Source organism: Rhinopithecus bieti, unplaced genomic scaffold, assembly GCF_001698545.2.
Source record: "Rhinopithecus bieti isolate Rb0 unplaced genomic scaffold, ASM169854v2 scaffold_2572, whole genome shotgun sequence".
In the NCBI taxonomy this organism is placed as follows: Eukaryota; Metazoa; Chordata; class Mammalia; order Primates; family Cercopithecidae; genus Rhinopithecus; species Rhinopithecus bieti.
In genome coordinates, this window is record NW_016804595.1 from 1,821,113 (window position 1) to 1,845,549 (window position 24,437).

Here is a 24,437-nt window from a genome sequence, read left to right on the forward strand (position 1 = left end):
TCACCAGAAAAACCTTTGTGATCCATATCCTATTATTTCTTCTTCTGCTGCTGAGCATGAAATACATTTGGGGTTGAAACAGGACAGGAAAGAGATAGATTTATCAGGGGAATACCAACTTTTATGGCTCGCCTGCCCCCTCCACCTAAAATTAGGAGGTCAGTGAAAGAACTGCAAATGAATGTAAAGAGGAATATTTCCTGTACTACTGTAGAAATTTTAGAGATTAAAAACCCCTATGATTTGTTCTGTACCTTTTGAACAATGAATGACTCCCCTCCCATCTATTTTCCAATTTCATAGTAAAATTGGATTTAGAATCAGGATCTAAAATTTTCCTTTGGTGTAAAATAGTTTTGCATTTTATGAAAACAATTGTCCTTTTAAAATTAATCATATATATAATTGAATATATTGGTTGCATATAAGAAGAAAAGGTTTAAGGATTAAAGCATTCAAAGAACATTAATTTGGTGGAATTTCAGTCAATGTTATGGGATCATGTCAGAGATGAACCCTTCTTTTATCAAAATTCCAAAGGTGGATCCATATTTTATAAAATTTGATACCAAATAAGTTATGTTATAGGAATATTTCAATGTTGTCTCAAACATTGAAGAAAAAATTTAATATGGTCAAATTACATGAAAAGGCAAGATATTGATCATGTTGATGGTATTTCTAATATTTGGAAAATGTTATAAAAAAAGAAGTATAAATACTATTCAGATTCTGAAAACCATGGCAGATGCAAAATTAAATAAGGAGTAACAGTAACAACTGAATGAAAAATTAGACAAAAGCATATTAAATGACAAAACAGCAAAGCAAAAATAGAATTAAGTCATTAAGATTAAATAGTATACTGTTGTAAAATATATGAAAGTATTAAAAGTATTATAATTAAAAATGATTCTTATCCTAAATATGAAAATAAATATCAAATAATATGAAACATAACATCTAATAGTTTGATAAGAAAAAATAACACAAAGCAGAGAAAATAAAAGACACCTCACTATTCCCAATGAGGTTATTATTTATGGAATGGATAAAACATGTTGTAGAAAAAGTCATTACAGTTAGATTAGCACATAAAAAACCAACATGCCACATCTACCTAAATAATTTTGTAGAACAGCTGAAAAAGCAAATTTCATCAAATTTAGACAGCTTATAGTGGAATAACTGAGTATGGTGAGGTATTAACTAACACTAAATTTCACAACGGGCAGCTTCTAGCTGGTTCGTTGAAGCTGGATCTCGGCCACACAAGGATCATTGGACAAGAAATCAGTTGAGCTGGACTAGAGCTGCCCAATTGTCTTAATAATGAATGCTCCACACTGTCTGTTAAGTAAAGAGAAAATATAGATCAGGAAGACTGAATGGAAAAAAAAAAAAACATAAGTTAGAACAGATGAGTGCAGACCATCAATCAACATTCACTAAATATTTGCAGAACCTTGGTACAAATTAAATTAGAATGTTACAAAGTGAGAGGTTAGCAATTAGGAGGGCTCCAGAACTCAGGAAAAGCTTGTCCCTGCTCTCTGAGAGCTTAGAATCTGTATTAGACAATCTCTAGTGTTAATAGTCTAGTGTTACAGTATAAATGTTTAGTAAATAAAATGAGGGATGGGTCAGCACAGATTACGAGTTTCAACATTTCCTTCTATTAGGTGTGTCTTAAAAACTTGTTTTTAAAAGGGGAATAGTGTTTTTCACAGGAGGCTATTTAGAAAGCTGCCCAAAACCCTGGCAGGGCGCGGTGGCTCACGCCTGTAATCCCAGCACTTTGGGAGGCCAAGGCGGGTGGATCACGAGGTCAGGAGATTGAGACCATCCTGGCTAATGCAGTGAAAACCCGTTTCTACAAAAAAATTAGCCGGGCGTGGTGGCACAGCGCCTGTGAGTCAGCTACTTAGGAAGCTGAGGCCAGGAGGAATGCGTGAACCTTGGGAGGCAGAGTCTTGCAGTGAGCCAAGCAGTGTGACCACTGCACTCCAGCCTGGGCTGACCAGAACAAGACTCTGTTCAAAAAAAAAAAAAAAAAAAAAAAAAAAAAAAAAAAAAAAGAAAAGATGTCCAAAACCCGAAAGTATCCTTTAAGTGGGCATAAGTAGGACAGGCATACAGGTACTTATGCTGTGTAATTCAGAAGAATTCCATATACCTGTGTCATCCTGGGATTTTTTTTGTTGTTGTTAATACTAGATTGGGTCAAAGAATCAACCTAGTTACTACTACCTTTTTGGCAATTTGGGCCTAGGCCAGCTTCTAATTTAGGGAATCATGCTGTCCTAAGACATATTTTAAATTTTGAATAGGCTCAAAAATTTCCTTATTTGTTCCACTATCTCTAGAGCAGCGCTGTACAATAGAATGGCCCACATTGATGGGAATGTTTTACGATTACACTATTAAGTATGGTGGCCACTAGTCCCATGTGGCTGATTAGCACTTGAAATGTGGTTAGTTGCAACTCAGGAACTGAATTTTTAATTTAATTTAAATTAATTTAAAATTGAAATTCAATAGCCTCATGTGGCTAGTGGGCACCATATTGGAGACAGCATGGCTCTAGTGGCTCAAATTTGTTGTGTTTGCTAAAACCAAACTCTACAGACTGGCCTAGATTTCCCTGGCCTGTTTAATACCGTCCAGTACCATTTACTAATGTTCATAACTGTATTCCCAGTGTCTAGAATAATGGCAAGCACAAGGTAGGTGCTCAGTAAGCATTTGTTGAATGACTAGATCTACTGTGATAATACACAACCATTCATACCTAGTTAACTACTTAGAGGTTATTGGCTGTAACCCGGTATATACTGATCATCTCAGGAGAAAATAGAGATACATGAAGTCAAACTATTTTATGTATGTGAAATTACTTGGTTAAAGCCTCAATGTGCTTGAGAGAACAAGGAGCAGTGCTAACTTCAGTATATTCATATATGAATAATTTAGGTTGATAAATATGGGAAAATGAGAGAATATGTCTCACTCTGTCACCCAGGCTGGAGTGCAGTGGCATGATCTCAGCTCACTGCAACCTCCGCCTCCCGGGCTCAAGCAATTCTCCTGTCTCAGCCTTGTGAGTAGCTGGGACTACAGGTGCATGCCACCATGCCTGGCTAATTTTTGAATTTTTAGTAGAGATGGGGTTTCACTGTGTTGCTCAGGTAAGTATCGAACTCCTGACCTCAGGTGATCCACCCACCTCGGCCTCCCAAAGTGCTGGGATTACAGGCATGAGCCACTGCTCCCGGGCAGAGAATATAATATTTAATGGTAAGAGTGTGGCTAAAAGTTGATAAGAGTGATAAGAGGGGAAAAATTAATGTCAGATAAAAAACTAAATTCAGATTTTATGCATGACTAAAAGATGGAAAGTGAAGATGTAGAAGTCTTGAAGAAATATATAGTAATCCTGGGCTGGGCGCGGTGGCTCATGACTGTAATCCCAGCAATTTGGGAGGCCGAGGTGGGTGGATCACCTGAGGTTAGGAGTTCGAGACTAGCCTGGCCAATATGGTGAAACACTGTCTCTACTAAAAATAGAAAAATTAGCTGGGCATGGTGGCACACGCCTGCAGTCCCAGCTACTCGGGAGGCTGAGGCAGGAGAATCACTTGAACCTGGGAGGCAGAGCTTGCAGTGAGTCAAGATCACGTCACTGCACTCCAGCCTAGGCGACAGTGTGAGACTCTGTCTCAAAAAAAAAAAAAAAAAAAGAAAATAAATACATAGTAATCTCATTAGGCAGTAATAGAGCTTTGAAAAGGGTTTTGGCAGTGGAGAGAGAAATTAATACAGCTGATCCTTGAACAACATGGGTTTGAACTGCATGGGTGCACTTAATAAATATATGTGAAGGTTTTTTCTTTTTTTTTTTTGTCTGAGACAGTATTTCACTCTTTTGCCCAGGCTGGAGTGCAATGGCATGATCTCAGCTCACTGCAGCCTCTGCCTCCTGGGCTCAAGCGATTCTCATGCCTCAGCCACCTGAGTAGTTGGGATTACAGTCATGTACCACCATTCCTGGCTAATTTTTGTATTTTTAGTAGAGACAGGGTTTTGCCATGTTGGCCAGGATGGTCTTGAACTCCTGGCCTCAAGTGATTCCCCTGCCTTGGCCTCCCAAAATGCTGGAATTACAGGCATGAGCCACTGCGCCTGGTCACTTATATGTGAAGTTTTTTCAGTAAATATATCAGAAAATTCTTTGGAGATTTGCAACAATTTGAAAAAACTTACAGATGAGCTTTACTGCCCAGAAATATTGAAAAAGTTAATAAGGCACTTTTAAAGTTAGGCATGTCATGAGTGCATAAAATATATATAGGGTCATTCTATCATTTACTACCATAAAATATACACAAATATTTAATAAAAAGTTGAAATTTATCAAAACTTCTACACACAGACACAGACATGGTGCCATTTGCGGTTGAGAGAAATGTAAACAAATGTAAAGATGCAGTACTATATCATAACTTCATAAAATTTACTGTAGTACATACTGTACTACCGTAAAAATTTCATAGCCATTTCCTGTTACTATTGCAGTAAGCTCAAATGGTGAGCTCAAGTTTGTCTGCCCAAAACACCGTGTGATGACAATTATCTCTGTGTGAGCAGTTCACCTCTCCAGTAAATTGCATATCAAAGTAAAATTTAATCTCTCTCACTTTTCGCGTATTTCTCGTGTTTAGTGCAATACTGTAAACCTTGAATAACACCATAGAACCCTTATGAAATGCCACTAGTGATGCAGGAAGTGCTCCCAAGAAGCAAAGTCATGACATTACAAGAAAAAGTTGAATTGCTTGATATATACTGCAGATTGAGATCTGCAGCGGAGGGTGCCCACCATTTCAAGACAAATGAATCCAGTGTTAAGGACCACTGTAAAAAAAAAAAAAAAAAAAAAAAAAGGAATTCATGAAGGCATTGCTGCAACTATGCCAGTAGGCACAAACATCTTGCACTTTTTGCAAAATAATACCTTTTGATCTTGTATTGGAAAATGCAGATTTTATGTGGATGTGGGATTGCTATGGTAAGAAAGGCATACCTATAGACTCTAATATGATTCGAGAAAAAGCAAAGTCATTATATGATAACTTAAAGCAAAAGGAAGGTGAAGGATCTAAAGCTGGATAATGTAATGCCTCTAAAAGGTGGTTTGATAATTTTAGAAAGAGGTTTGGCTTAAAAAATGTCAAGATAACAGGAGAGACAGCTTCCAAAAGGCAGCAGATGAGTTCCAAGATGCCATTAAGAAAATCACTGAAGAAAAAGGATATCTGCCTAAACAGGTTTTAATGCAGGCAGAAGTGCCTTAGTCAAAAAAAAAAAAAAAAAAAAAAAAAAAAAAAAAAAAAAAAAAAAAAATTGCCACAAAAGACTTTATTAATAAGGAAGAGAAGCAAGCACCAGGATTTAAGGCAGGAAGGGAGAGGCTAACTCTAGTGTTCTGTGCAAATGTAGTCAGGTTTATGATCAGTACTGCCCTTATCTATAAAGCTGCTAATAATAGTCTTGAAGGGAAAACATAAACACCAGATGCCAGACTTTTGCACTGAAGGCATCAAAGTGATCTACTTGTCCCTAAGCACAATGCCTCTAATTCAACCTCAGAGGGTCATAAGGACCTCTAAGGTTCATTACACATGATATTCTATGGAGAGAATTGTTAATGCTATGCAAGAGAACCCCAAAAGAGAGAACATCATGCAAGTCTGAGGGATTACAGCATTGAAGATGCCATTGTTATAGAAAAAGCTGTGAAAACCATCAAGCCTGAAATAATAAATTCCTACTGGAGAAAACTGTGTCTAGATGTTGTACCTAACTTCACAGGATTTACAACAAAGTCAATCAAGGAAATCATGAAAGAGATTATGGATATGGCAAAAATGGTGGAGGATTGAGTGGTTTCAAGATACAGATTTAAGAAAAATTAAAGAGCTAATAGACACTACACCAGAGGAATTTACAAAAGACAACTTGATGGAGATGACTGCTTCTGAACTAGTACCAGACAATGATGAAGAAGACATAGAAGACGCAGTGCCAAATTGACATTAGACAGTCTGGTAGAAGGGTTCTGATTATACAAGACTGTTTTTGACTTCTTTTACAACACTGGACTTAGAAAACTCCCTTAGGAAGACAGTTTAGAGGACAAAGAGAATTGTGCTATAATTAAGGTAGTTGATAAGAGAGGAAGAAATATATTTCTTAAAGAGACATTGAAAGATCAAACTGAAGGCAAAGAAAGAGAGTCACATCTTAGGAATAATAAAAGTTGAGGACAGGCTAGGTGACAGTATTGAATTAAATAAAATCTAAGAGGACATGGACTAGCACAAGACCCTTAGGATTTGGCTAATAAGAAGCTGTGAAATATATCTTGGTAATTATCTTAAGATGAGTAGTTTGAATAGATTGCAATATTGAAGAAATAATTTCATATGAAATAATTTCATATGGAATAAAAAAGATACCCCTATATTTCTCCCCCACACCTTTCTAAGACAGATAAATTAAAAATATTAATGATGTGTAGAATACAAAATCCTGCCTGCTCTCATCATATGTCCTGAAAGTAGAGGAAGATGTTATCTAAAGAATGTTTAAAAAACTATTCTGTAAGAGATTAAGGTGTCATAAGTTGAATTTTATGTCATGAAAAGTACACTGCCTATCCATGTAGTCTAGGTTCTAAGGGAAAAGAAAAAACATTAGGTAAAAGGAGAAAAGAATGTTCAATTAGAAGGAATGATAGACTCAGAATGCAAGGAAAGTAAGTGCTCAAACTAAGAATGGAAAACCATAATTGGATATGAAAATAAAACAATAAGATTTTTCCCGATAAAAGATTTACTTTTTCCTGTCATTCTGAGTAGGATTTACTCAGAATACTGTATCAATCAATCGTCATCCTTACACAGGAATGAATGAGTATCTCAAATTACCTTTTAGTTACACTTCCCCCCACTTAAGTATTTTGGCTAGGAAGGGCTTATGGCAAATGTAAATATCAAAACAGCCCAGAGGCTCAGGGTCAGATAATCCATGTTAAACTAAAAAGTAGATTTAAAAGATATAATTAAAAATGAAATTATAACAAATGAATTTATGCTATGTTTCGTATTATACTTTAAGACGATACATTAACCTGTTAATGGATTAACTCAAGGGTCATAAAACTATGGGCAGCAGGTCAAATCTGGCTCATCACCTGTTTTATAGATTAAGTTTTTCTGGAACACAGCCTTACTCATTGTTTCTGTTATGTCTATGGCTACTTTTATGCTACAATGGCAGAGCTGGATAGTTTTGATAGCAACTATGTATTTAAGCCTGTAAAACTGAAAACATTTACTATTGGGCCCTTTTGTGGCCACTGGTTTAACCTTTCTAGGCTGGAAAGAAATTTTGAGGCTGAGAACTTCTGATATACTATGAAAGGAAACCTTAATAAGATGCTTTAAGAGCATAGGGTGAACATATTCTTGCTATGGACCGAATGTTTGTGTCCCAGCCACATTCATATGTTAAAGCCCAGTCCCCAGTGTGATGGCATTTGGAGGCAGGATCTTTGGGAGGTAATTAGGTCATGAGGGTGAGTTCTCATGAATGGGATTACTGCCCTTGTAAGACGAGACAGGAAAGAGCTTGCTTCTGCTCTCTCTGCTTTTCACCTTGCAGAAATGAGAAGACAGACATCAGCAAACCAGAAAGTCAGTCCTTAACAGATACTAGACCTCCCAGCACCTCAGTGTTGGACTTTCCAATCTTTTTGTCTCCAAAACTTTGAGAAATAAATGTTTGTTGCATAAGCTACCCAGTCTATGACATAGCTGTTACGGCAGCCTGAAGTAAGACAACTTTATACTGTGAGAATAATTTATTACCAGACTTAAATATATTGGATTCACTTTAATTAAATGAAAGTACAAATCAGAAATAACAAGTTTAATAGAAACCTTGAGAGAAAGAAGCTATAAAACACTAGTGCTTTTGAGACTAAAAGAACAGGATTAACTAGACATATGTTTAGATATTTAGGAAGATAAGTAATTGTGCACTTGTTACCATGGTTAAGTTAAATCTGTATTTATTCTGTGTTTTACTGTTAGTTGAAAAAAAATGGTGAAGGGACATCCTTGCCTTGTTGCTGACTGGTAGTATTTATTCATTTCAAAATAGAAAAGTGATACCTTTGAGTCACAAATGTTCACATAAGAATTTTTAGAAATGTACATTATAGTACTTACAACTTAACCTGATATCCTAGAGAAGATCTATTGATATTTCCCTCATTTATTCCTTTTACTTCTTTCCAAAACAAGATAATTTAACTTAGGTCCTGCCAGTTTCAATAAAAAGTACATGTTGGCACTGAATTTTGCCATATTTAAAGGAAATAGCCAATGACAATTCCAAAGTAACAGTTAAAGTTACAAGAAAATTATGGGCTCAGGTCATGAAGAAAGCTGAAAGTTATTGTGAGGGTAAGGTCTTATTAATTGTATTTACAGCACTGCAAAATTATTCTTCAAATGTCATGCTCAATGGACGTTTGATGAACTACTGAGAATGAGCTCTTGCTTAAGGCTTGTTATATGGTAGAGCCCGTGTGTTATTTCTATGTGAAGGGCAACTTATTTATGTGATTTATAGAGTTGACTAATGGCCCATAATACATGAAGATTCTGCCATATTTGACAGTATGTAGCAATATGTAACAGAAATGGCAATAATAACTTAAATCCTTAAGTAAAGTTTTATTTTAGCTGTTTTTTTTTTTCGGGTTGCTGGTATTACAGGTATGCACCACCACGGCCAGCTAATTTTTTTTGTATTTTTAGTAGAGGCAGGGTTTCACTGCATTGGTCAGGCTGGTCTTGAACTCCTGATCTCAAGTGGTCTGCCCACCTCGGCGTCCCACATTGCCGGGATTACAGGCATGTACCACTGTGCCCAGCCTATTTTAGCTATAGTTGTAATACCATCCTCCAATTAAATATATACATATTTTTTCCAGATTAGAAGGATAAACACACTGATCTGATTTTTTATTTCCGTTCCTTATTTTTAAGAAACTTACTTAAGGAGCAGCATTCAAAAATGAGAAAAAAAAACTTACCAAAAGTCAATATAGGAAGTGAAAATAAAGGGAACTGAGGTAATCTCCAGCTCATATAAGCATTATATGAATAAGACAAAATTGACAGTATGGAACAGAAAAGATATCCTATAAATATTTTTTAAGTAAAAATTATTTGACCAAACTTTAAAGTTGAATGAGGAGGCCTTTAAATAAACCTTACTTTAAATTTCCAGGATGACAGGAAGAACTCTTCCTTAAAGGTTTACAAGAAGAAATAGGCAGCTACTTTCACATTGCAATGAAGAGCTACTACAGTTTGGGTTAGGAATATCTCATTGCAGAAAGAATTTATTCTGCAAAGATAAAGTGTTCTGCAATGTACAAATACTTTTAAATGTGTTATTATTTTGAAGTTTAAATATAAACAAAAAATACAACGTTCTTAAATAACACTGGTTCTTGAATGATATACCTAAGGTCTAAAGTACTTAAGAAAGAATGGCAAAGAAAATGTATGGAATGGAATTTTATCTCAATGTTTTTTATCTGATTTAGTTGTTCACAGAGAAACTAACTGAAATTGATAGAATTCTATTTAAAGTCTGCATAATGAAAAAGAAAGCAGAAAATTACTGCAAAAAATACACTAAACTTTCTTACAAAGTGAACCATTGAGACGTAATTATTTCTAGGTTATATGATACATTTGAGGTAAAAGTTATTGTAAAATCTATTTTAAAAAATGGATAAGATCAAGGGGAAATGTGATCTATTTTCTCTCTTTAGAAGCTTTTGGAATTTTTCTATTATTCCTGCCATTCTGAAATAACTGGCCTTAGTGTGAGTCTTTTGCAGTAATCGTGGCAAGTCGTTGGTAGGCCCTTTCAATTTAGAGACTCTTGTCCTTAAGTTTCTTGTATTAATTTATTGATAATTTCCTCCAAATGATTTTCTCTATTCCTTTCTTCAATTTAAAAAATATTTGACTTCTTGGATTAATCTAATTTTATCTTTTTTCTATTATTATTCACCTCAGTCTTTTTTGATGCTACTTTCTGAAAACTTTTGCCTTTAATATTTAACTCACACATAATTTATTTCAGTTATCACATTAGTGAAAAAACTAGTGACATTTTAGAATAAGGTGTATAGTTTAGAGGACTGTACTGATGTTCATTTCCTGTGCCAGTGCCCTCTAGCCAAAGGATGAAGTAGGTGAAGGATATACAGAAACTCTATTATTTCTATAACTTCTCAGTAAATATGAAATTATTTCAAAATGCAAGGCTAAACAAATTAAAAGGACAGATGTTTGAGAGAAAAAGTTTCAGGCTGTCTATGCATGTACCACTTCTCATTAGTTTTTGCCTATTTTGGAGAGGATATTAATTGTAGTTTCTTTGACATTTTCTTCTGCTCTCTGCATTGTATGTTTCTTATGAATTTCTTTTTTTCTGTTTATTTTGTTCTCTCACTCTAGAGGTTTTCTTCTAACGTGGCTGCATGTTCATAGTTAAGAGGGACGCACTAAAATCCTAATGGGAAGTTCTTTGTGCATAGTTTGTCAGGGATCTTCACTGCAAGGATTTAAGAAACCGGCTAACTTTTTCTCCATGGTAGAAAGCATGCTTGGATTAGAATCCTGGATCTGCCACTTACTCAACTATGCTACTGTGGGCAAGTTACTTTTTAAGCTTAAAGTGATCAAAGTTAACATTGCCAGTAATTAGACATATTGGCCTCTCATATCCCCTGATATGACACACTGATAAGGGCATATCACCTCTGTGGTATTATTGTCCCAAATTCATAACCTTTATCTAATTAAGAGAAAACATAGGCCAAACTCAAAGTGAAGAGTGTTCTACAAAATAATCAGTTTTTTAAAAAAGTATCACGGTCATGAAAGACAATAAAAGACTATGTAAATGCCACAGATTGGTAGAGAATAAGGAGACATGACAAATTAATGTAGGATCTTAGATTAGATCCTAGAACAGAAAAAGAACATAAGTGAAAAAAATGGTGAAGTTTGTACTTTACTTAATAGTTCTGTAGTTTACTTAATAGTACTTTATGAATGCTAATTTCTTGGTTTTGCTAATTGTTTCGATTATGTAAGCTGTTAAAATTAGAAGTTGAGTGAAGAGATACATGAACTCTATGTATTATTTTTACAACCTTTCTGTAAGTGTAAAATTATTTCAAAATAAAATGTTAAAAAACAGGTTAAAAGGCCAGGGACATTTGATGGGATGGGATGATGGGGGAAAGATAACTGCCAGGATATCTATGCATGGGTTGCCTCTCATTAATTTTGCTTGAGGCATGATGAATTCTTTTTTGATTTGTAAATTCAAGTCACAGTGTTTTTGTTTTTGTTTTGCTGTTAAAATTTCTGCACATTCTTTTTGTTCCATTTATTCTGTATTCTTTTCTTGAGAATTATTATTTTTTGGTTGGACCTGTCTCTCTGCTCTCTCTATTCTAGCATTTTATCTCATCATTTCATCTTTCATGTTATTGTCTTTTACATTCTGGAAGAATTAAAAATATCCTTCTCTATCAAGGGTTTCATTTTCTTATGTGACTACTGGCCCATTATGACAAAGGCAAATATGATTCTTTCCATCATGTCAATAGCTTTTGGGCAGTATTTTCTTACACTAGCCAGCAACCATTTCATTTTTCCTATTTTCGGTTTGCAATTGTTTTAAAAGATCTATTACTGAGAACATAGGATATATCTTAAAAATTATATTTAATTTCCTCTCATACATATGTTCTTATACATATATACATATTTATACTATTCATCCTTGCCTTCAATGTAGTGCCATATTCAATTATTTTTCACAGAATCCATATAATATAAATATATACTTTTCTGTTTACTCATCCTTGAATGGGGAGCTACCCATGACAATTAGAACTGGTGTCATGAACACTTGATTCTCCTTACTGTGCTATGGTCCCCTCTTTTAGATTTACATCAAAAGAGGCTTGGTGGACACAGAACCTACACAATTTCTAATGTCTAAGTGGATGAGCATTTATTACTCCTCCTGCTTAGTTATTTATAAGTAAAAAACTTATTCTAGAGAATCTGAGGCTGTCTATTGTTTGACTATATATAGCATACATGAAAATGTATACCCTCCTTATATATTCAGAGCCACAAAGCACCAGCTTTTCCTGCCTCTGCTCTCTAGATTACATTGCTTTATACTTGTCCTTCCTAGGTTTTTCAGAATACAACACAATTTTAGTCTCTAAATTGATTTATAAGAAGTATTAATGATACTCAAATGAGGAAATGGTTGCGAAAAAGATACTGGCAGTGGAATCTTTTTGTAAAGTAGAGATAGTTGCTAATTTTTAGGTAGTGCATGCTCCAGGCCTCTGAACTAGAAGCAGATAGTGGTAGTAGTTCAGATCCCTCTCCAATTTATTTCTGAATCACACTTTGTAGACCATTACTTGTGTTTTTCATTTAAGTTCCATCAGTACTTTAACTAGAAGAAATTCCTTATAGCCTGGGCAAGTGGTTAAATATGATCCTTAATAGCTGTATGTTTTCATCGATTGTTAGTAGACATGGGAGTTAAATAAAATACACATTAAATTTAATCCATATGAGAACAATTTTATTACATACTAATATTAATGCAAAAATGTAAAAACACTGTAAGAAAACCGAAACACTTTAGAATTCTCCACTCATACCCTTTATACCTTGGGATTTGATATTTATCTTAGAAACATAATAGTTCATATACCCAGAAATACAGATTTCCCTTTTGTTCCTTCCTAGTCTAGTTCAGTGGGATAATTTTGACGTTACGTGGTTTTGCTTTTTTGACTTTAGAACTTAATTCTCTTTTTTTTCTTTTTTAAAATTACAGATGGGGTCTCGCCATATTGCCAGGCTGGCCTCAAACTCCTGGCTCAAGTGATCCTCCCGCCTTGGCCTCCCAAAGTGCTGGGGTTCAGGTGTGAGTTACCACACGTGGCCTAAAACTTGTTTCTGTGTGAGATGTTACTGCTGAATTAGGGAATGATGGCCCTAATTAGTATCATATTTATCTAGTTACCTCTATATTGGTCTGTTTTGTATTTATTCATTTTTGTATTTGATTTGACAGAGTATGTAGGCTGTGGCTTACAGTCAATGAGTAATTTCTGGTAAACAGTACTTCACAGCAGTTAGACTTGTGCTTCGAACTCTGCATAAGGTTTCTATTTTATGGAATAGATTTGTTGCTTCAAGATAGTTTTGACATCTGAAATTCCTACTTTGGGATATCCTCAATTAACATTTATAAAGTTGTAATCATTAGAGTTTTAAAATGAGTTTTACACTTATAAAACAACTACTCTTCCAAAGAATATTTCCACCTTTCTATTTTAAAAGTCACCAAGATTTTTGGTACTAGAGAAAATTTGCATTGGAAGTAAAAAAAGGCTAATGTTTCAAATGTCATTCACTAATATTTTAATATTAGTAATATGTTCTAGGAAAAGATTGTTTTGTGATGTAGAACAACATTTGTATATTAAGATTTCCATGTTATAATACAAATGCACTATAAATAAAAATAATTTGCCACATAGTAATACATGCATATTAAAGCATTTCTACAGCATTATACAGTTCTAGAAAACTACAGAAGTGGTTTTGGAGTTTCTGTCTCTGAGTGGGGCATCATTTTGTATTGAGGGTCACTAAATCACCTAAAGAAAAATATTGAGTACAAAATGCATAGAACATTTAACCTTAAAAAATAAAAATGAGAAACACAAAATTCTACATAATTGTCTGGTGTTTCAGTTTTGACTTTGGAAGTCTATTTTTTTTTGTCTCTAACAAAAGAGGAATTGGTAATTATTATTTTTTTTTAATTTTAGAGATACACATGGTCCCACTCTGTTGCCCAGACTAGAATGCAATGGCGTGATCATAGCTCACTGTAACCTTGAACCTTTGGGCTCAAGTGATCAGCCTGCTTCAGCCTCCTGAGTAGTTAGCACTATAGGGGTGCACCACCATGCCCGGCTAGTTTTTAAAATTTTTATTTTGTAGAGGCAGGCTCTCACTATGGTCTCAAACTCCTGGCTTCAAGCAACCCTCCTACCTTGGCCTCCCAAAGTGCTGGGATTACGGGCATGAGCCACCACACTTGGCCAGAATTGGTAATCTTTATATGACTATATTGAAGAGTAAGATACCAGTTTCTCTGTACAATTTTTGGTGTTACCTAATCACAGATCTAAGAAAATTTAGAGAAATATATACTCTTAAGCTAGAAGAATTAAATTTTAAGAATGTTTAACATTAACATCCTTTGGAAATTTCTCCTATCCAAATACCACCCACCACTCCGTCCTCTATTCAAATTATTCAGTTTGTATAATTGTATAAATTATACAATTTCCATCACTTGTGATATAGCTCTCTCTCAGTAACTGAAAATAACTATCACTTACATAATATGGCATAGCAATATCAGCCATTTCTGCAGAAGTATATTTGGAGTAAATGTTAATGACAGAAGAAGTTTGTTTTAGATATTCTAACAATACTAAAAATGAAGCCTCTGTAAGTAATGTTTAGTAACACTATAGGTTTTGACAATATGTCAAAATTATTGTTTTATTTCATGTTTGGTGTATAGTGGTAAAGTCAATGAAGGGATGCAGTGAGTGGTAATGGCGGTGAGTGGTAATGGGGTGAAGGGACACAAGAAGATCGGGAGGTTCCTTAAAGTAGACTGTCTTGGTATTGAGTTCAACACATAGGATGGGCCAGAACATAAATATGAGTGTGAAATAGCTAATATCCATTATTTTAATGCAAAGACTACGCCTATCTTCCTCACCAAAGTACACTGTACACAGAATTAATATTACCATCTCAACAGTTGCTCTTTACTGCAGATAAAGTTCATTTCCTTAAAGGGATGATGCAAGAGTTTCACTAAGAAACTTGTTCATGAGGGAATACGAAGAATTCCCTGCTACATAGTAGATAGTCAAAATATATTGAGGATATACATGGGTATAACTAGATTATCATTCTTTGGCCTGAATCTGACTAAGAAGGCATGAATATGATTCCCAAACTGGAAGAGGAGATCATTAATTGTTTTAATCTCCCCATAAATGTCACATGTCATCAACATAGATAATAAAAACCAGAGTACTGTATATTAAATATCTAGAATAGGCAAATTCATATAGATAGAATGTAGATTAGAGGTTGCCAGGGACTAGGGGTTGGGAAGAAGCACGAAGGAGGAGATTTTGCTTAATGGGTGCAGAGTTTCAACCTGGGGTTTGGAAACAATGGTGATGGTTGCATAGCATTGTGAAAGTAATTAATGCCACTGAATTGCACACTTAACAATGGTTGAAATAGAAAAATTTTAAGTTGCATATGTTACCACAACAAATAAAAAAAGACCATTATAGTTAATTTAGAATTATGTTTCCTTCACACGAAAGAATTTGCTAATTCTGTACTTCTGATCACAAATATGATGTAAATATCCAAAGTTGTTCCTTTCTAGAAGAGAAAGTTGGAAAACTTGAAATACAATGGAATAAATACAAAGTAAAAAGTCAAAACAAACTTCTTACTTTAATTGGTTCAGGCTGCATCACAGGCGCAGGCATACTGATGGCACTTGGAGCATAAACCTGGTGATATGTTGCTTGAACTCCATGGTCAGAATAAGGCTATTACAAAAAAAGAGAGAAAAAATATCACCTTTCATTTATTAATTCAAAATATTTACTCAGCATTTACAATATACTAATCATCTAGCTATACAATGTAGAAACAGTTAAAAACACATTCCCTTATGTTTAATTTTATAATCTGATGAGTTAATATAATGAATTAACTTATAATCTGATGAGGGAAATAGTAGTCAGAATGCTCATAAGTTCTATAGATACATATAGGGATATAATAGGCAAGGGAAGAGATTATGTAAATGCAGTTATGGCTTGTCCAGCAGATGGTGGTACCATTCACTGGAATATAGAAGACAAGGAAAGCTCAGTACTCATGTAATTGTATGTGAGGGGTTGGAGAGAAGGAGTTAGGTTTGTGATATACAAAATTTGTGGTATTTGTAGGAATTCTAGTAGAGGTATACTGTTGATAGATGTGGCTCTAGACCAGCACTGTCAAATAGAAACATAATGTGAGCTACATATGTTATTTAAAGTTTTCCCAGTGTCATGTTAGAAAAGTAAAAAAAAAAAAAGTTGAATTAATTTTTAGTAATGTCTTTTATTTAAACTAATACATATTAAATATTATCATATAAAAGTACAATCAATATAAACATTAGCAAGATGTTTTACATTCTTTCTTCATGCTGTGTCTTGAAAACCCAGTATGTATTTTACACTTAGGGGACATCTCAATTCGGTCTTACCACATTTCAAGTGCTCAATTGCCACATGTGGCTAGTGGCTATTGTAGTGGATAGTGCAGTCTAAAACTCAGGAGTGAGACTGGGGCTAGATATATGGCTATGGATGATAACATCAGAGTGAGTATATGTGGTGAAAGAATGGAGAACCAAATATGAAATCTGCTTAAAAAGGAAAACAAAAGGAGGTAAAAGCATTGCCAGAAGAGAGTAGTATTATGGAAACCAAGGGTAGGAAGAGTTTTAGAGAGTAGGTACAATGTCTCTGGGAAGTCAAATAAGATAAAAAGAAAGGAAAGTTTGTGTCGGTTAGAAAGTCATTGAGGACCTTTACCCAACGAAGCCTCAGCAGAAAGGTAATGAAGTAGACTTCAGCAGGTGAGGAGTGAATGGGTAATGAAGTAGCAGAAATTTTGAATGTAAACTACTTTTTCTAGAAGCTTGGCTTTGAAAAGTAGCAGAAAATTAGGGAATTGGTGGGAGTGTGTGTCACAGGACAATATTGCCTCTTACAAGGTGCTGGGCATTATACAAAGAACCTTGTATACCATATCTCTAGTCTTCACATCAATCCTGCAAAATAGTTTTTCCTGATGTCCTCGTTTTACAAATAAATTATGAAAGCAGGACTATGAAGGGTTAAGCAATTCCTCAAAGTAACACAGTTAGTAAGTGGTGAAGCTGTAAACCAATGGAGAGAAGAAGACTTCAAATACAAGAGAGAAAAAGAACAGTAGATGGAATGAGGTCCCTGAGGAGGAGGGAATTGATAGCATCTAGACTGCAAGAGGTAGAAATAACCTTGGACAAGACTGAATGTCACTAAATAAATATAAGAAGCTAAGGATGAGTTAGGATATAGGTAAGTTTGTGTTTCAGGGGTTGGAGCTTGAGTTGGTTTTCACAAATTGGTTCTTACTTACACTGCAAAAGAGAAGGCAAAGCTATATTCTCAGAATGACATGGGCAGGTGGTGGAGTGGGTGCAATCTGGTAGTACTGAGGACTTGGCAAAAGTTTAAAATAATCATTGAAATAAGTGAGTGAAGATGGTAACTTTTTTTTTTAAAAAAAGGAAATCTGACTATAACACTCACAAGAAAAGTCCTGAAGTTCTTAATTTTAGGGAAAAAAACACTTCAACTGTAAACCATCCCACTCTATTCATTAAGTTATATATTAGTCAGATTATACCCGCTACTAGAAACAATATCAAAACAAAAACATGCAAATATTTTGTATGGAAATACCACACAAAGTACAAGTTATAAGGTAATGATGAGCAATATTTTCAGAAAGGCTTTATTAGATTCCATTAAATAGTGCATATATTCTGATGGTAAGTATCTGATATCAGGAATTAAAAATACGATTTAATGCCGAAAGAGATTCTGACAAAAAAATCAAATGTAAAAGCATTCTTATCTCACTACCTGCTCCTTGCAAACCAGAAAACAACAAAAGAACAAAATATAGATTTTAAAATGCCATCATCAATTAAAGAAGAAAACGCCTATGACTCCCAAACTATACACAATGTAGAAAGTCTGCCAAGTGCTGTGCAAGTTGGACCAACATAAGGGAGGATTCTGAAGCCTCCTCAGGCTTCAGAAAGGATAAAGATTTCCCTAGAGGTCGATGTTCTGGAAGACCTCCTCAGAGATACTTTAGAGTCTTGAGTGCAGAAGTATGTACTGGTCAGGGTGAGGTAGAAGCACAAAATATCTCCACAGAGACCCTATTAACAATTAGGATAATAATTAAAATAATTAATAATCCTGCCTTAATAACAGGGGAGGCAGAACTGATGGATACATCATGTTTCTACAATTTTTCTTGTCTACTATCTAGCCTGAGGAATACTACTGCTGTAGGTGAAGCAGGGGGAAAGTGGCAAAGGAAGTAGCAATTGCCACATCCCAATACAGAACCCCTGTGATAAAAAGGGCTTTACAAGGAACAAAAATGATCTCTGGCAAGGATGTGGAGGAAAGGGAATCCTTGTACACTGCTGGTGGGAATGTAAATTAGTATGGCCATTTTGGAAAATAGTAGGGTGATTTCTCAGAAAATTAAAAATACTATCACGTGATCTAGAAATTCCACTACTGTGTATACACCTCCAAAGGAAATGAAGTGAGTATGTTAAAGAGATATCTGCATTTCCATGTTCACTCCAGCATTATTTATAATAGTCAAGATATGGAACCAACCTTAGGCTCCATCAATCGGTGAATGGATAAAGAAAATGTAGTATCTATATACACAATGGAATACTGTTCAGCCTGAACAAAGAAGGAGATCCTGTCATTTATGACAACATGGATGAACCTGGAGGACATTATGCTAAGTGAAATAAGCCAAGCACAGAAAGACAAATACTACATGATTTCATTTAATGTAGAACGTGAAAAAGTCGAACTCATAGAAGCAGAGAGAAGAATGGTGGTTGCCAGGGGCTGGGGATGGGGAGTGAGATGGGAGATGTTGGTCAAAGGGTATAGAGTTTCAGTTCTAAAGGAAGAATATGCCCTGGAGATCTACTGTATAGCATGACTATAGTTAATAATAACATATTATATACTTGAAAATTGCTAAGACTTAAGGTACCTTCAATGTTCTCACTGCAAACAAAAAAAAAGGATAACCATGTGAGGTGATGGATGAGCTTGATTGGGGTAATCATTTCACAATGTGTACATATATCCAACCATCATGCTATACACTGTAAATGTATACCATTTTTCGTTATTTACAATTTAGTAAAGTTGAGGAAGAAAAGAAAAAAACAACCATAAAAAAATAGGTGGGGCAGGCTGGGGTGCAGTGGCTCACGCCTGTAATCCCAGCACTTTGGGAGGCTGAGGTGGGTGGATCATGAGGTCAAGAGATGGAGACCATCCTGGCTAACATGATGAAACCCCATCTCTACTAAAATTACAAAAAATTAGCTGGACTTGGTGGCACATGCCTGTAGTCCCAGCTACTTGGGAAGCTGAGGCAGGGGAATCACTTGAACCCAGGAGGCAGAGGTTGCAGTGAGCCGAGATTGTGCCACTGCACTCCAGCCTGTGTGACAGAGTGAGAGTCCATCTCAAAACAAAACAAACACACAAACAAACAAAAATGGAGGGGAATGAAACAAACAATAAAGAAATCCTAGTAAAAGTATTGATAGTAAATATTAAGATGCAACTGTGGAAATTATTGTTTCAGAACAAAATTATGTATTACAAAAGTAATAAAACAATGGACTTAAATTGGGAGGTAAATGCTAATTTCATAATCTTTCATGACACTGATTTAAAACATACTATGCCCATGGTACTGGTACAAAAACAGACACAGATCAATGGAACAGGATAGAGAATTCAAATAAGACCACACATATCTACAACCATCTGATCTTGAACAAACCTGATAAAAAAAAGCAATGGGGAAAGGATTCCCTGTTTAATAAATGGTGCTGGGGAGGTCCAGGGCAATATGGCCAAATAGGAACAACTGTGGTCTGCAGCTTCCAGTGAGACCAGTGCAGAAGGCGGGTGATTTCTGCATTTCCAACTGAGGTACCCAGCTCATCTCACTGGGACTGGTTAGACAGTGGGTGCAGCCCGCGGAGGGTGAGCAGAAGCAGGGTGGGGTGCTGCCTCACTGAGGAAGCACAAGGAGTCAGGGAACTCCCTTCCCCAGCCAAGGGAAGCCATGAGGGACGGTGATATCTGACCCAGATACTACACTTTCCCCATGGCTTTTGCACCCGCAGACCAGGAGATCCCCTTGGGTGCCTACACCACTAGGGCCCTGGGTTTCAAGCACAGAACTGGGTGGCCATTTGGGCAGACACTGAGCTAGCTACAGGGTGTTTTTTGGTTCGTACCCCAGTGGTGCCTGGAACCCCAGAGAGACAGAACTGTTCATCCCCTGGAAAGGGAGCTGAAGTCAGGAGCCAAGTTGTCTTGCTGAGCAGATCCCACTTCCACAGAGCCCAGCAAGCTGAGACCCACTGGCTTGAAATTCTTGCTGCCAGCACAGCAGACTGAGTCAACCTGGGACACTCGAGCTTGGTGTGGGGGAGGGGTATCCACCATTACTGAGGCTTGAGTAGGCGTTTTTCCACTCACAGTGTAAATAAAGCCACCAGGAAGTTTGGAGTAGGTGGAACCCACCTCAGCACCACAAAGCTACTGTAGCCAGACTGCCTCTCTAGATTCCTCCTCTCTGGGCAGGGCATCTCTGAAAGAAAGGCAGCAGCCGCAGTCAGGGGCTTATAGGTAAAACTCCCATCTCCCTGGGACAAAACACCTGGGGGAAATGGCAGCTGTGAGTGCAGCTTCAGCAGACTTAAATGTTCCTGCCTGCCAGCTCTGAAGAGAGCAATGGATCTCCCAGCACAGTGCTCGGGGACAGAATGCCTCCTCAAGTGAGTCCCTGACACCTGTGCCTCCTGACTGGGAGACACCTCCCAGCAGGGGTTGACAGACATCTCATACAGGAGAGCGCCAGTTGTCATCCGGTGGGTGTCCCTCTGGGATGAAGCTTCCAGAGGAAGGAGCAGGCTGCAATCTTTGCTGTTCTGCAGCTTCTGCTGGTGGTACCCAGGCAAAGAGGGTCTCGGGTGGACCTCCAACAAAATCCAGAAGACCTGCAGCAGAGGGACCTGACTCTTAGAGGGAAAACTAACAAACAGAAAGCAATAACACCAACATCAAAAAAACGACGTCCACGCAAAAACCCCATCCGAAGGTCATCAGCATCAAGGATCAAAGGTAGATAAATCCACAAAGATGAGGAATAACCAGCACAAAAAGGTTGAAAATTCCAAAAACCAGAATGCCTCTTCCCCTTCAAAGGATCACAACTCCTCGCCAGCAAGGGAACAAAACTGGACGGAGAATGAGTTTGATGAATTGACAGAAGTAGGCTTCAGAGGGCAGTAATAAACTCTTCTGAGCTAAAGGAGCATGTTGTAACCCAGTGCAAGGAGGCTAAGAACCTTGATAAAAGGTTACAGGAACTAGAATAATATTCTAACTAGAATAACCAGTTTAGAGAAGAACATAAGTGATGTGATGGAACTGAAAAACACAGCATGAGAACTTTGTGAAGCATACACAAGTATCAATAGCCGAATTGATCAAGCAGAAGAAAGGATATCAGAGATGAAAGATCAGCTTAATGAAATAAAGTGTGAAGACAATATTACAGAAAAAAGAATGAAAAGGAATGAACAAAGCCTCCAAGAAATATGGGACTATGTGAAAAGACCAAACCTACATTTGATTGGTGTACCAAAAAGTGATGCGGGGAATGGAACCAAGTTGGAAATTATCCAACTTGGATATTATCCAGGAGAACTTCCTAGCAAGACAGGCCAACATTCAGAAAATACAGAGACCACCACAAAGATACTCCTTGAGAAGAGCAATCCGAAGACACTTAATTGTCAGATTCACCAAGGTTGAAATGAAGGAAAAAATGTTAAGAGCAGCCAGACAGAAAGGTCAGGTTATCCGCAAAGGGAAGCCCACCAAACTAACAGCGGATCTCTCTGCAGAAACCCTACAAGCCAGAAGAGAGTAGGGGCCAATATTCAACATTCTTAAAGAAAAGAATTTTCAACCCAGAATTTCATATCCAGCCAAACTAAGCTTCACAAGTGAAGGAGAAATAAAATCCTTTACAGACAAGCAAATGCTGAGAGGCTTTGTCACCACCAGGCCTGCCTTCTAAGAGCTCCTGAAGGAAGCACTAAATATGGAAAGGAAAAACCAGTACCAGTGACTGCAAAAACATACCAAAATGAAAAAACCATCAACACTATGATGAAACTGCATCAACTAATGTGCAAAATAACCAGCTAGATTCATAATGATAGGATCAAATTCACACATAACAATATTAACTTTAAATTTACATGGCCTAAATGCCCCAATTAAAAGACACAAACTGGCAAATTGGATAAAGAGTCAAGACCCTTTGGTGTGTTGTATTCAGGAGACCCATCTCATGTGCAAAGACACACATAGGCTCAAAATAAAGGGATGGAGGAATATAGCTCTGGACCAAGCAGCCCTAATAGACATCTACAGAACTCTCCACCCCAAATCAACAGAATATACACTCTTCTCAGCACCACATAGCACTTATTGTAAAATTGACCACATAATTGGAAGTAAAACACTCCTCAGCAAACGCTAAAGAATGGAAATCATAACAAACAGTGTCTCAGACCACAGTGCAATCAAATTAGAATGCAGGATTAAGAAACTCACTCAAAACCACACAACTACATGGAAACTGAACAACCTGCTCCTGAATGACTACTGGATAAATTACGAAATTAAGGCAGAAATAAATAGGTCCTTTGAAACCAATGAGAACAAAGACGCAACGTACCAGAATCTCTGGGACACAGCTAAAACAGTGTTTAGAGAGAAATTTATAACACTAAATGCATGCAGGAGAAAGTGGGAAAGATCTAAAATTGACACCCTAATATCACAATTAAAAGAACTAGAGAAGCAAGAGCAAACAAATTCGAAAGCTAGCAGAAGACAAGAAATAACTAAGATCAGAGCAGAACTGAAGGAGACAGAGACACGAAAAACCCTTCAAAAAAATCAATGAATCCAAGAGCTGGTTTTTTGAAAAGATTAACAAAATAGATAGACCACTAGCCAGCCTAATAAAGAAGAAAAGAGAGAAGAATCAAATAGATACAATAAAAAATGAAAAAGGGGATATCACCACTGATCCCACAGAAATACAAACTATCATCAGAGAATACTATAAATACCTCTACACAAATAAACTGGAAAATCTGGAAGAAATGGATAGATTCCTAGACACATACACCCTCCCTCCCAAGACTAAACCAGGAACAAGTCAAATCCCTGAATAGACCAATAACAAGTTCTGAAATTGAGGCAGTAATTAATAGCCTACTCAACAAAAAAGTCCAGGACCGGACAGATTCACAGCTGAATTCTACCAGAGGTACAAAGAGGAGCTAGTACCATTCCTTCTGAAACTATTTCAAACAATAGAAAAAGAGGGACTCCTTCCTAACTCATTTTATGAGGCTAGCATCATCCTGATACCAAAACCTGCCAGAAACACAACAAAAAAAGAAAATTTCAGGCCAACATCCCTGATGAACAGTGATGTGAAAATTCTCAACAAAATACTGGCAAATTGAATCCAGCAGCACATCAAATATCTTATCCAGCACCATCAAGTTGGTTTCATCCCTGGGATGGAAGCCTGGTTCAACATATGCAAATCAGTAAATGTAACCCATCACATAAACAGAACCAACAACAAAAACCACATAATTATCTCAATAGACGCAGAAAAGGCCTTCAAAAAAATTCAACACCGTTTCAGGCTAAAAACACTTAATAAACTAAGTATTGACGGAACATATCTCAAAATAATAAGAGCTATTTATGACAAACCCATAGCCAATATCATACTGAATGAGCAAAAGCTGGAAGCATTCCCCTTGAAAACTGGCACAAATCAAGGATGCCCTCTCTCATCACTCCTATTCAACATAGCATTGGACGCTTTGGCCAGGGCAATCAGGTAAGAGAAAGAAATAAAGGGTATTCAATTAGGAAAAGAGGAGGTCAAATTGTCTCTGTTTGCAGATGACATGATTGTATATTTAGAAAACCCCATCATCTCAGCCCCAAATCACCTTAAGCTAATAAGCAACTTCAGCAAAGTCTCAAGATAGAAAATCAATGTGCAAAAATCACAAGCATTCCTATACACCAATAACAGACAAACAGAGAGCCAAATCCTGAGTGAACTCCCATTCACAATTGCTACAAAGAGAATAAAATACCTAGGAAT

General features: G+C 36.5%; 1 protein-coding gene across 4 annotated transcripts in view; it reads right to left on the bottom strand.

Moving 5' to 3' along the window:
• Positions 1-614: 614 nt before the first annotated feature.
• BOLL (boule RNA binding protein) overlaps positions 615-24,437 on the bottom strand; it is a 60,696-nt gene continuing 36,873 nt past the window's right edge. For all 4 annotated transcript variants that reach the window (XM_017869317.1, XM_017869318.1, XM_017869319.1 and 1 more), the window contains 2 exons: positions 15,770-15,868; positions 615-1,350 (listed from right to left, as the gene is read on the bottom strand). In XM_017869317.1, the coding sequence (XP_017724806.1) occupies positions 1,327-1,350; positions 15,770-15,868 (123 nt within the window). In that variant the 3' untranslated portion in view covers positions 615-1,326. The remainder of the gene's footprint in view (positions 1,351-15,769; positions 15,869-24,437) is intronic.